This window comes from Coptis chinensis, chromosome 3, assembly GCF_015680905.1.
Source record: "Coptis chinensis isolate HL-2020 chromosome 3, ASM1568090v1, whole genome shotgun sequence".
In the NCBI taxonomy this organism is placed as follows: domain Eukaryota; kingdom Viridiplantae; phylum Streptophyta; class Magnoliopsida; order Ranunculales; family Ranunculaceae; genus Coptis; species Coptis chinensis.
The window spans coordinates 114,868,989-114,881,465 of record NC_141458.1 but is presented as its reverse complement, the minus strand read 5'-3'; the positions used below and the strand labels follow the sequence as shown (position 1 = coordinate 114,881,465).

At 35.9% G+C, this 12,477-nt stretch overlaps 1 protein-coding gene and 1 pseudogene across 2 annotated transcripts; both read left to right on the top strand.

The window, feature by feature from the left end:
• Nucleotides 1–5,523: 5,523 nt before the first annotated feature.
• On the top strand, nucleotides 5,524–9,731 carry LOC147513256 (uncharacterized; annotated as a pseudogene). The gene is made up of 6 exons (XR_015215338.1): nucleotides 5,524–5,663; nucleotides 5,769–6,463; nucleotides 6,558–6,638; nucleotides 8,402–8,477; nucleotides 8,558–8,650; nucleotides 9,283–9,731. The product of XR_015215338.1 is annotated as an uncharacterized LOC147513256 (transcript).
• A 1,682-nt stretch (nucleotides 9,732–11,413) lies between these two features.
• On the top strand, nucleotides 11,414–12,015 carry LOC147513255 (uncharacterized). Its single transcript, XM_086598886.1, has 2 exons — nucleotides 11,414–11,546; nucleotides 11,648–12,015. Exons 1-2 carry the CDS (start codon nucleotides 11,414–11,416, stop codon nucleotides 12,013–12,015), a joined length of 501 nt encoding a protein of 166 aa, XP_086455012.1.
• The last annotated feature ends 462 nt before the right edge of the window (nucleotides 12,016–12,477 follow it).

Here is a 12,477-nt window from a genome sequence, read left to right as displayed (position 1 = left end):
GTGTTCCAAGTTCCAAGTACGAAATTAGATATAAAATATTGTTGAGTGGGAACTCCACATACTTGTCTTGTACCCTTGAGTGGAAAAGAGCAATTAGTATAAAAGAGGGTAGCAATGTATTCAAGAATCCTCATTTACATTATTCTCCTTCATAAAATTAAAATGTAATAGCAATGATTACCTGCCTTGAGAAAGAGAAACTTCACCTTCAAAAGTGAGCATAAAGAGCAGTCGATTATTTTCTCCCAACTTGCCATGACATCTACAAACCATTGGAAGAACATGCAAAGAAACATATAATTTGCATAAAACAATTTTGTTCAATTTAAACACAATTGCAAGTGTCAACAACCACAAAGGGAGATGTTTGTGTACAAGTAACATAGCAATCAGGAAGTAAAGTAGTTCATAAAAGAAAAGGTTTTCGAACAATAGTTATAACGCGTTTGACTATCCTTTCGACAAGGCCTAAGATTAAAGCAAAATCATATATCCACAATAAACATTTGATAAACAATTACCCATGATACTAGAAAGTCTTTGATCTACACTATTTGGTTATGACTCACCTCAATCGGTGACATCAATTCTAGAGGCTTCTCCCAACTAGAAAGTTTAGTTCTTTTGTTGTAATAATATCTGGAAATTTGATCAAATGGACAATTAGCATATGTATCAAAACATGTGAATGAAATAAGATAATAAACTTAGTGGGTCCAAAGAAACTAAACATAAGTAATTTAATAAAATTAACGAAATACGATTAAAAAAACTTTTAATGCCCACTGAATGAAAGCCGGCCAGGAAAATAATAAAATTTCAACACTCCCTCGAAGAATATAGCTATGTTCAAGCAACACTACCTTTTCCCATCAGCAGTATGCTCTACCCAATGGCGATGATGTGTTAATAGGGACGAGGTTGCAGATTTGTTGCGTGGAATTGCCAAAACAATTAGAGGAGCACTAAAAGCATAGGAACCCAGGTCATGCAAATGTAAATACAAATAGACTCACGAAACCGCGTGGCGGATGTAACGGAAGGTTCTTTGGCTAGATTGTTGTGGAGCAACAATCGTAGTCCGCTCCCGATGACAAATCAAGTTTGTCCACTCGGAGGTGTTACCGCCGCATCATTTCAGGGATAGTGTTGCTGCTGATTTTGACCAAAGATGTAATCCCATATTTGACGAAAATACCGGTCCAACAGCTGAAAATGTTGGGAAAGCCGCCATATTAAATGGATTTGCTTGTTGTTGTGGAAAAAGAAACTTGAAATCGCTGTGACAAACATTAGAATCGAAAACTTATACGCTTCTAGAAAATGCTAGGAGACAATATACATGAGAGTCAAACTTCGAGGTATCTTTACTGCATAAACATGGGAGGAGCAAAATTTTGAGGAGGGCCTGCGATCCACCAATTGGAGGCCAAAATGGCTTTGCACGTAAAACGTAAATGCAATTTATCAACAAATCATTACATAAGCAACTAAACGAATATGAAATCCAAACATAAGAGAGGGTATAATGCTACCCTCAGACTCGAGGCGGATCAATTGCGTCATTTCCACAAATAGGCAGCCTTTGCTAAGCACTACAACAAAAGCTAGCACATAAAATATATGGTATAAAACAACATGAATACAGGAAATAATCCCAGAAACTTAATAAATAATTAAAGCTAGACTTTGAAAGTAATTAATACTAAATACTAAATAGCAAACAAACTTTGTCAAGAGGCAAGAAATAAATATTAAATAGTACACAGAATTTTTTGTACTCAAAATCAGATCAACAGTAGGTACTAATACAACAAGGGTACAGAACAATCTAAATGTGACCTACCTATTTGAAGAAGAAATGAAGAGAGAGCGAGAGTTCAAATTTGTGTTGACTGCAATTGAAAGAATGATTAGAAACGGAATCCAGTCAAAAGCAAAAGCTAAATATAATGGGGAAAAAACTTGAATTAAAGCTAGCAAATTAAAAGGGCAAAAGAAAAATAAACCCTAAAATAACTAACTTGGTTCGATTGGCCGATGCAAAGAAATCGACTTGACAGTTCTCTTACCCTTCTCTTATCGTCCACCTCGAAGTTAGAGCAGCAACGCCGTAAAGGTTTCACTTTCAAATCAGATACAATAAGTAGAAAAAATTTCAAGTGAGGAAGAGAAATAACAGCATACCTCCAGTTTTAATCGAAGATCGAACCTGATGCGCCGTCTTCATCTTCATATCTGGGTGATATATTTGGAACCCTAGGTTTGAATAGCATGGAGAGAGTCGGGGTTTGAGAGAGTTCTAGTCGGGTAGAAGTGTAGAACAATTAATCCTTTATTTTTTTGCCTTTTATTTATTAATATTTTCATTTTCTATTACAGTTTTACTAACGAAAACTTGATAAGTAACAATTATATCCGTTAGTTATTTTGTTACGGATATATCCGTTAGAAATAAAAAATACCGTCTGTTACAAATTGGCCCTTATGGTGTAGTGAACATACCAATTGGCAACCTCATTAGTTCACTTCACATTTTCCTTTTCTGAATGTACTTCCAGATTATCCGATAGACTCAAATTATTTCAATTAAATCCAGAATGACTAAAAGTTTTAAAATCTTCCATTGTGTTTAAAAGGAGTATAAAAGGAGAATAAATGTTAAGATGTGAAACTTGAACCCTCATTTAATGATGACAAGGATCATAGCTCCAACGATTCATGGTTGGTGTGTATGGACTCTGAAGAACTCAATTTGATAGATATGTCCATATCAAAAACCCCACATCCACTACTCAAATATATTGCAATTTGCAACCTTTTGTGTTCCCTGAAAAATGCTAAAGTTACCCGTTGAAAGTCATAAATGATAAATCTAAATAATCTCCATTAGACCCACCAAAAGCTTAGATTCTCACAAAAAGAACATGATTATTATTATGATTTAAGATAAGGATAATGATAATGATATCATAATATAGCTCATCAGATAAAATGCCGCAAACTTGGCATTATGCTAACTGTTAAAATGATCAATACCATGATCAAATACAATCTCATTGTTTTAGGGTGATCTTGGACGAGTTGCAAAACCTATACAATCTGGCAGGTGGGTTGCGTCTAGAAAGCAGAGCTGAGTTTGCATGGAGATTGCAAGGCTCGAAAGAGTTTTTATTTATTTTTTTTTTTTGGAAAATATAGAGCGGGGGAAAAAAAATGCGTACAAGAACGAGTACCAAAACAGACGCGTATTATTATTATTTTTTCTTTTTTTTAATCCTTAAACCCCTGTTAGAAATACCCCAAATTAATTTGGGATATATTATTGGATTTAGGTAGTTATGGGGTACGGGAGTATTTTTATGGGTGTGTCCAAGATTACCCTTTTGAATTTTGAATAAACACGAGCTTAATTTATTTTTATTTTTATATTTCTTACTCAAAATAAATATATTAGTTTCACACTTTCACACTAGAAGTAGACCCGTGCATAGGCACCGGCTCTTTTAAAAACTTGCTCAACAATCATAACTATACATATATAAATTTTCTAATAAATTGTGATTCTTGTTTTCGTTGTTAACCGTTTTAATTTTCTTAAAAATTGTTTTAATCAAGTCTTGAAAACCCGTTTTAATTTCTCAACAAATTGTTTTAATTAAGTTTTAAAAACCCATTTTTAAATTGGGGGAGAAATCCTGTTTTAATTTAGAAGTGTGATTCCCATTTTTAATAGGAGAATGATTATCATTTTAATTAAAAATGCTAAATTTTTCTTTTTCAATAAGAGATGAATTCCCATTATAATAGGATAATGGTTTTCATTTTTTAATTGAAAAATGGATCCCGTTTTAATTTAGAAGTGTGATTCCCGTTTTTAACAGAAGAAATATTATCGTTTTAATTATAAGTGATAGATTTTTCTTTTTCAATAAAAGAGGAAACCCATTATAATAGGAGAATGATTCCCGTTTTTTAATTGGATAAGGGATCATGTTGTTAATTTAGAAGTGTGATTCCCGTTTTTAAAAGGAGAATGATTCCCATTTTAATTAAAAGTGTTAGATTTTTCTTTTTCAATAGAAAAAGAATTCCCATTATAATAGGAGAATAATTATCGTTTTAATTATAAATGCTATAATTATTATTTTTTTTCAATAGGAGAACGATTCCCGTTTGAATATGAGTTAATGATGTGGAATTTTAAGAGAGCTAGAAAAATACCCCTTGTGAGAGCTTTAATATTAATATATAGATAGTAAAAGTCCCGCATATTGAAAAAAATATTATTAATTGTACAAAACACAAAGCATATGAAACGCTAATATAATATATACTACACTCACTACTAAAGCTCGGCTCACCCTATACACAGGTGATGGGCTCATCATCAGGGGGTTTCATAATGCTACAGCCCAAAATTGGTTTGGGTACTTTTTTCATTAGATATACTTTAATTATTAGAATGGGGCCTTTTTTTATCATATATAAAAAGAGTATATTATATTATAGACTAATTCTTACTAGATAATTGTGAGTAATGGGGGTGTGAGCAGAGGGTGGAGAAGAGAGAGAGAGGGAGAGATGGGTTTGGGTGAGGATGGTTGAGCAAGAGAAATAGAGAGAGGGGGGATTAGTTATTGAAATGTAAGTAATTGGTATTGAAAGGGTCTCTTATATATTTCGCCTAGGTCCCCGAATCATCTTGAGCAGGTCCTAATAATTATAGTGTCCTCATTTATATTTGATTTAAACATGGGAACAATTTTCCATGCCTCTTTTTTACACTTTTTCGAATTGTTACGGGATGTGATCCAAATGCCCTTATCCTTTTCCCACACTAGAGCCAGGTGTCTATTCCACATTTCCCCTCACTTCTCTCCCAAAATCCCCTTTGTTCCGAGTCTTCGACAAAATGCTTGACTGGTGTTCAATATCCGACAATACATCATTTCTATACTCCTTCATCAACCTTCTCAAACACCATAAATTTTTTCGTTCAAGATTTACGATTCTAGTCATTAAGAGTCGCCTATTTTCTTTTTTGCTACTCGATTTATGATTCTAGTCATTAAGAGTCGCTGTTTTCTTCAAGTGGCCGGTTCATCTTCATGTTCTTAAAAGTTTGGGTATTCTATTTTAGTGTTTTGATTAAGTTTGATTGAGTTGTTTAAGACTTATGGATTAGGGATTATGGTTTAGGAGTTTTTAAATGTGGGGGAGAAGGGGAAAGACTAAAAGAGGTTGCAACAAGTTAACTTGATATAGTACAAAACATATTTTTAAGATTTATTATAATTAGGGTTATAATAATTTTTTTTTGGTCAGCCCAACAACAAAATGGAAGGTGTGGCGAAACGCCCATGAAATAAAAGTTCCAAAATTTTTACGAGTCAACAACGCGCAATTACTAATGGCCCAACTTTCCTCGCTCAATGTGATGGGCTAAAGCCCAACTCGGACCACTAATTCTGAACTCTCAACCAAAATACGACACCTGTTACTCTACACTCTCGAAATATCCCGATTTTGTCGTGCCACTAGAACCTTCCTTAAACTCTCTCTCGATCGAAAGTCCAATTATTAACCTGACCAATTACCTCTCTCTCTCTCACTCACTCATCCAAGTTGCAAACATTTATTGTAAACCCTCATAAAAAAAGGTACAATTCCCACTTCCTCTCTGATTAAGTAATAAAATTATTACTTTATTTTCTTAAGCATATATATCTATCAGTTTTTCTAATTGTTATTCATTTGTTTTGTAGGTTAATAGAAAATAGAAAAAATGGACAGGGGTAGAGATAATAATAATAACAATAATAATAATAATAATTTCTTTGGTTTTGGTGGTGGTGATCCATTTGGTGGTTTTGGACATGACCCATTTAGTAATTTTGGTGGATTTGGTGGTCAACAAAGAAGTTTAGTATCTAGTATGTTTGGTGGAAGAGATCCATTTGATGACCCTTTTTTCACTAGGCCTTTTGGTGGTTCAAGCATCTTTGGTGGTGGACCAAATATGTTTGGTGCTCCAATGCCGAGTATGTTTGGCGGACCGAGTTTGTTTGGCGAATCTCCATCTCCCGCGATTGGATTTATTGATAATCGAGGACACCCCTCGCAAGGGAATACGACTAGGGGACCGGTTATTGAGGAGATATTGTCGGATGATGAAGGGAAGGAGGAGAGAATGGTGGTGATGAGAAGAAAGAGAATACCAGGAAACATTCTAGGTCAGGTGGGGAAGTGTATGTGGAAGAGCCGGATGATGGTGGTGTTGAAGATAGGAGAATTAGGCATATGCAGAATAGAAATGAGTTTAATAGGATGAATAATGGGACACAACCGCAGACCAGGAGCTTTAGCTTTCATAGCTCTAATGTTACTTATGGTGGTCCAAATGGCGCCTATTATACTTCGTCGACGAAAATTTTTAACTAGGAACATAGGTGATAATGGGGTAAGTCCAATATGGTTTTTGAGTGGCTAATATTTTTCATTCATAAATATTTTATTAGTGGCTTATGATGTCGATTTATTGTGGTCTATTTTAGGTGATGATAGAAGAGAAGAAAGAAGCTGACTCGACTACTCGTAAAGCAGAGCACAGGGTTTCTAAGGGAATTCGTGATAAGGTATTTAGAATGGCTTGTTTTCATTCTTCTTAGCTGTCATTGAATATATTCTTTTTCCTTGATATCGTTGAATATTATGCATTTCAGAGTTGTATTCTGGACATATATTGGTTGTGTCAAGTTTGTGTTTGAAGTGATGAATGCCTATAGAAAGTTGGTATTTGAAATAGATCATAGGTATAAATGGTATAACTAGCTTTTCTGAGAGACTCAGACGATTTTGTGTGTGTCCAGTGTTAGTCATTGTTTCCCCGAATAGACGTTTCTGCTATGGCAGTCTTTTTAAGTTATAATAATTGGTCATGGTTTTACGAGCTGTAAGGCTCATAAAACATTATAATCAAGTGTGAAATCCCACCTAAGGCAAGGAGAAGGACAAAGGAAGTTCACATGGCAAAATCAGGTACTTTGCTTATGAAAGGTTGTCTCTGTGAGTTTGAGTTTGAATTTTGAGTATCATTCATTTAATATATGTGAGGATTCATGTTCTTATTTTGTCTTTGGTTAGGTGTTGGTTTTGCAAAAAAAAAAAAGGTGTTGGTTTTGCTTCGAGCCTATTAACAATGTTGATGCCTCTTTACTGTGTTACATCCACGATAGTCTATAATGCCATATGAGTGTGATTCCGGTTGGGCACTTTACTTTATGTTTATTCTAATTTAGATTGGTTCCTTATAGGACTAACGTGTGGTTAAAACATTTATATGACTTATTGGTGAACATGTTTCTTAGCTACTGTTAACTTCTTTTGCCTTCAATGTGGGATTAGTTCAAACCTCTGTTACTTTGTCAATAAGCTTCCCATTGTGTAACTATGTATGGAAGGGCGTGTAAAATAGTTGAAAGGATTGATACAATCAAACCTAGCCCGGAACAAATATTTCTTGCAAAAATCTTTTCAAGCAAGATTTGCAATCAATCTCTGGATTGTTTATCTGTTACCAAGCCAAAGACTTCAAAAGGCCTACATTCAAAGACTTATTTCTATATAGTTTATTTGGCATAGAAGTTCGGGTTACAGTGAATTCAAGTTTGGTCTGACAGGACCCAATAAGTCAAGTGGGTTATTGAAAAGTTAATATTGCTCTTTAAGTTTGCAATTGTTGTTAAAGAAAGCAAGGCCCAAAATTTCGATATTGGTTAATATATCGGTGTACTAAAAAACCGAGATATATCGGATATCTCGGATATATCGGATATCTCGGTTTTTTTGGTGACCAGTCTAAAGTTTCTAAAATATCGGATATCTCGCCGATATATCTCAGATATATCGGATATTTCGGAAATTTCAATATTAAGTTATTAACAATTGGTCAAAAAGTCAACTGATATATATCGATTATCTCGGAAATATCGATTATATCGGCGATATAAACTTTCATATCGGAAATTCCGATATATCTCGGAAAAAAAGGGGTTCAATATTCGGTGGATATATGTCGGAAATATCGATATCGGTGTACCAATTTACCGAGAGATATCGGCGAGATATCGGATATCTCGGCGATATTTTGGGCCATGAAAGAAAGTAGAGTGGTGATTAGTCTCTACCTTGGTTCATTTCAATATTTTGATCCTGGATGTGGTTAGAAACCACGTCTCTTTCTTATTTTGACATCTTGACTGCCACTTGGCCCAAATAGCAGTTCGGTCTAAAAAAGTTGCTTGTTTCCTGTTTCCTTAATTTTGTTTTGGCTAGTCTCAAAAGAAGGTGCTGGAAGGTATGTACAAATGTGTTGAGAGGGCTTCTTTTGCTTTTGTAGGGTCATACAGTAACAAGAAAGCTCAATCCGGATGGTAAGGTGGATACTATGCAGACCTTGCACAATTTGGATGAAGGTATATTTTAATCACTACAAAAATGATGCGACTTACCAGCATATTAAATTATTAATACTGGGTATGTTGTTGACTCTTAGATGAGCTTGCTGGTTTTCAAGAAACCTGGAAGGGAAATGCAAGAAAAAATTTACCGGGGTGGACCGAGGGGAATGATGTCTATGAGAATATAGGTGAGTTTTCCTTTCCATGTTGCACATGCTGTTTTTGTGCTTTTTCTTTCTGATTTGATTGCGTTTGTTTGGTTTCTTGTGTCATCATTCTTGGTCGAGAGGCTACTTAAAATTTGAATTTTCGATGTGGATTTCTTCAGTATGTTTTATGAATCGCGTCCTGATAATATATCGTTCTCTCTGACAATTCTATGTATTCTTATATATTTTATTGAATTTGAAACTTTGATTGAATCTGAAGCAAGGATGTATACATGGACTTCAACTGAGTCATTTCATGTGAGTGGTCCCAGAGCGTATGAAGAGACTGTTTAAAATATGTTCTGACTTGGTGTGTTCTTCTCTTTATGAGATTATTAGGGGCACATATTGGGAGAAGATGCATATAAGCTTAGCAGTCATTACCTGCAAATTTTTGAAGTGATTTTACCTTTATCTCCCATGACGTCCTTGTGGCTAATAAGAATGTGGCATAAGTGTTTCACTGCCCTTTCATCCATCATGGACCTACCAAATTTAAATTGGTTCTTATGAACTTCTCAACATGAGTCATATGTTAGACTGTTAGTATGAGTGAATTTTGGTAAGCGTCACAAAAGCAATCTGATGCCTGTTTGTCTTGTCGACTGCAGGACCCAGCAGCAGCAGACCACAGGGGCAAGCATCGCGGCATGGTTGGGCTCTTCCTTCTGTAGAGCAACCAAGTGCTCCTAATAGGACAGCATCTCGCAAGGCCAAACCTCCTGAAGGGCGGGCTTGATCTGTATGTTGGCAATACAGCACAAAGTTTGTGAATCTCATTTGGAGGGATTTGATACTGTTTCTTGAAGGAACAACTCGTTTGTGTATGTACCCTATATTTGCAACAATTGTACTTGTCATTGTCATGACAGTACGTTTTGTACTTTGGTCTTGCTGGTAGTTGTTATAGAGGCTCAATGAGCAATATTGGTATGTAACCATTATGTCTTCCTGAGTGAGTCTGCAAATTTGCTATATTCTGGTGTCATTTTGCTACTGGAGTATGGGATGTCACGTGCATTGGAGTACCTTGCATTGTTAATATTAGTTGGTTCACGAATTTGTGTGTGTTTGTTTGTTGTTTTTTCTTTGCCCACGATAACCACCTTCATTCATTATATTCAAATGATAATAAGAGGGTTTGCAATATTTCAAAACGTAGTGGGGGTGTCTAATCTGCTAGTCTTACGAATGGAGAGGAAGTTTGGAGAGAAAAAGATGATATGGCTTTTTTAGTTTTTTCAGTCTTTAAATCCGATTGGGAGATGTCCTTTATAACTCTAACAGCTAGCTTCATGGGCTTCTCCACCAATATTGGAAGAGATGAAGAAAAAGAGGAGGTAGGCTTCATTAGAACTTCCCTCCATTTTATGACGCAATCAGATAAATTAGTTTTATACTTGGGGACTGGCGCAACGTTTTATTTTTACACTCTCAAGTAATTTTGGCTTAGCAGCATTTTTTATTTTATATTATTTTTATCTATTCAATTCTTTTGAAGTGTGCCAATGCTTTCGGTCGTTGAGATATCGCCGTATCATGTATCTGTTGAAAGAATGCTATAAGGTTCTCTAGTCTTCGCAATTAACCTCTCCAACGGTTCCTGGTCTAGCTTATAATTGACGCGCTTTAGCTTTATGCCTTCATGTTTGTGCCACAACTTTCAGTGAATTGTAATTTTCAAGTTCTTTCCAAGCTCGTGCTCTTAAGTCTTGCGGCTTAAACGCTTAAAAATTGGCAGTCTTGGACTCTGTTCGACTGTTTATACTTTGAAGTATTGATGATCTTCAGATTCTCTCAACAGAGACATATCGCAAAAATTCATGTTTTACTTTGCACTCCACCAAACACTTTTCCGTTCCCTATCAAACAACTAACCCCAAATGTATTTACTTGGTTTAGGTTTACAACGAATCAAACGCCGCCTAAATGTGAGTTTATTAAAGAAAAGCCCAATTGGGCCCACCCATGAATCCGTGAGCTGAACCCGCTCCCCAGTTTAGGAAATTTTAGTTTGATTAGAAGTCCGGGTTTCTGAATAAGAGTTTTAGGCAATGTAGGACTCTAAGCAATAGTTAGAGCATCTCTAGGTGGACGTATCCGTGGTCGCATTCTTCAAATATGAAGAAATGCGTCGGAATTTCCCGGAATTCCAACTCTAGGTGGTCACATTCATGGTCGCATAACCCGCATTCTTGTTCCCCGAGGTTTGGATGCGGATCGGAGCGACAAAGTAATGTCGCCGCCAATTTTTTTTTTTGACTTTGACCAACACCACGCCCGTGAAATCTTTGGCGGCGCGCCACTACTAATGTCGCGAAGTTTTTTTTTTTACTTTTTCAATTTGGTGCGACAGTGGGAATGTCGCGTGAGTTTTTTTTTGAACTTGGGGGCGACGGTGGGTAATGTCGAATAAGATTAATGTCGCTGGTCATCTCCAATGAATTTTATGGACTCGACCACCTAGAGTTGGTCGAAATTTGCTACCAGATTCTGTGGTCGCATTCTTCAAATTTGAAGAGTATGCTACCACCACCTAGAGATGCTCTTACAAATAATGTGCACTTGTTGAAAAAGGTTAACAGTATGTTTTTGGCTACTGTGATAAAATCCTGCTTTTGAGTTTAGTCATGGTCATGGAAGTCAGTATCAAAGAAGAATTGGAAAGTGTAGACTATACTGTCACCATTAAGGCTAATAGTAACAAAATCATCATCCAAACCAACTTCGCTGACCATTAACATGGCTAGCAAATGGTTTCATGAGATCCATCGACTTTACTCGAAGAATCGCAAGAAGAATAATCCTATATTTGTTGGTCTATGCGCAGAGAAATATCCTGGCCATCTATTGGTTTCTAAGAAAATGAAGGACCGTCCTTTTATCTGTTGACACTATGCATTGGTTCTCACTGTCTTTTGTTCGACTTATCTGATTTTATCTATTACTATAGAGATCGAATCTGCTTTTTCAAAGAGATCCCCACATCATTGAAAGATTTCTTCTCAAACCCTCGTGTAACTTTTGTTGGGGTTGGCATTGATGCTGTTAAGAAGAAGTTGGAGAGGGATTTCCAGTTGCATGTCACAGCGAAGACCATGGACTTGCGGACAATGGCAGAGCAAGCGTTGGGTCGACAAGATCTTGGTCGGTACAGTTTGGAGAGCTTGGCAAAGTTGGTTCTTGGAGATGATATGGAAGTGAAGAAGCCAAATAAGACTGATGGATGGGCAGATAGTGAAGATAGGATAATGTACTCCACTGTTGATGCTTTTCTTTCTGCTCAGATTGGTATCAAGTGTAGGGAAACAATAGGAGCTATTCCTACTCCCCATAATGCCTAGTTTGCCTAAATGTTCTTTGTCTTCTTAGGGTTTTAGTTATTAGTTATTACATTGATTACATTCCTTCCTAGTAAAGGTTGTTTTGGGAAGCAAATCTTGGTTTCGTTGTGGTTCTTTTAGTGTTGTGATATTAACACAGTTTTAGTTATTATGATCTTATCTTACTGTTACTATTTGTCCATCAAATTATAGAGAATTGAACCAGTTTGGGATTTGTTATGTTTTATATAGTTTATATATCTAAGTTGTTCTGAGTAATTGGTTAAAAAGGGTATATACACGTAATTGTGTTGCATCCACACACCTTGGTCTGAATATCTTTCTATTGATGGGGCTATTCTGTTCTGGTGTATCAGGACATGGTAAGTGATGAATAATAACTTTGTGAATTAGGTCTACAATAAAATCCTATTTTCAAAAATCCCCTCCATAGATCCCTAGTACAGTGTTTTTTATTTTTAT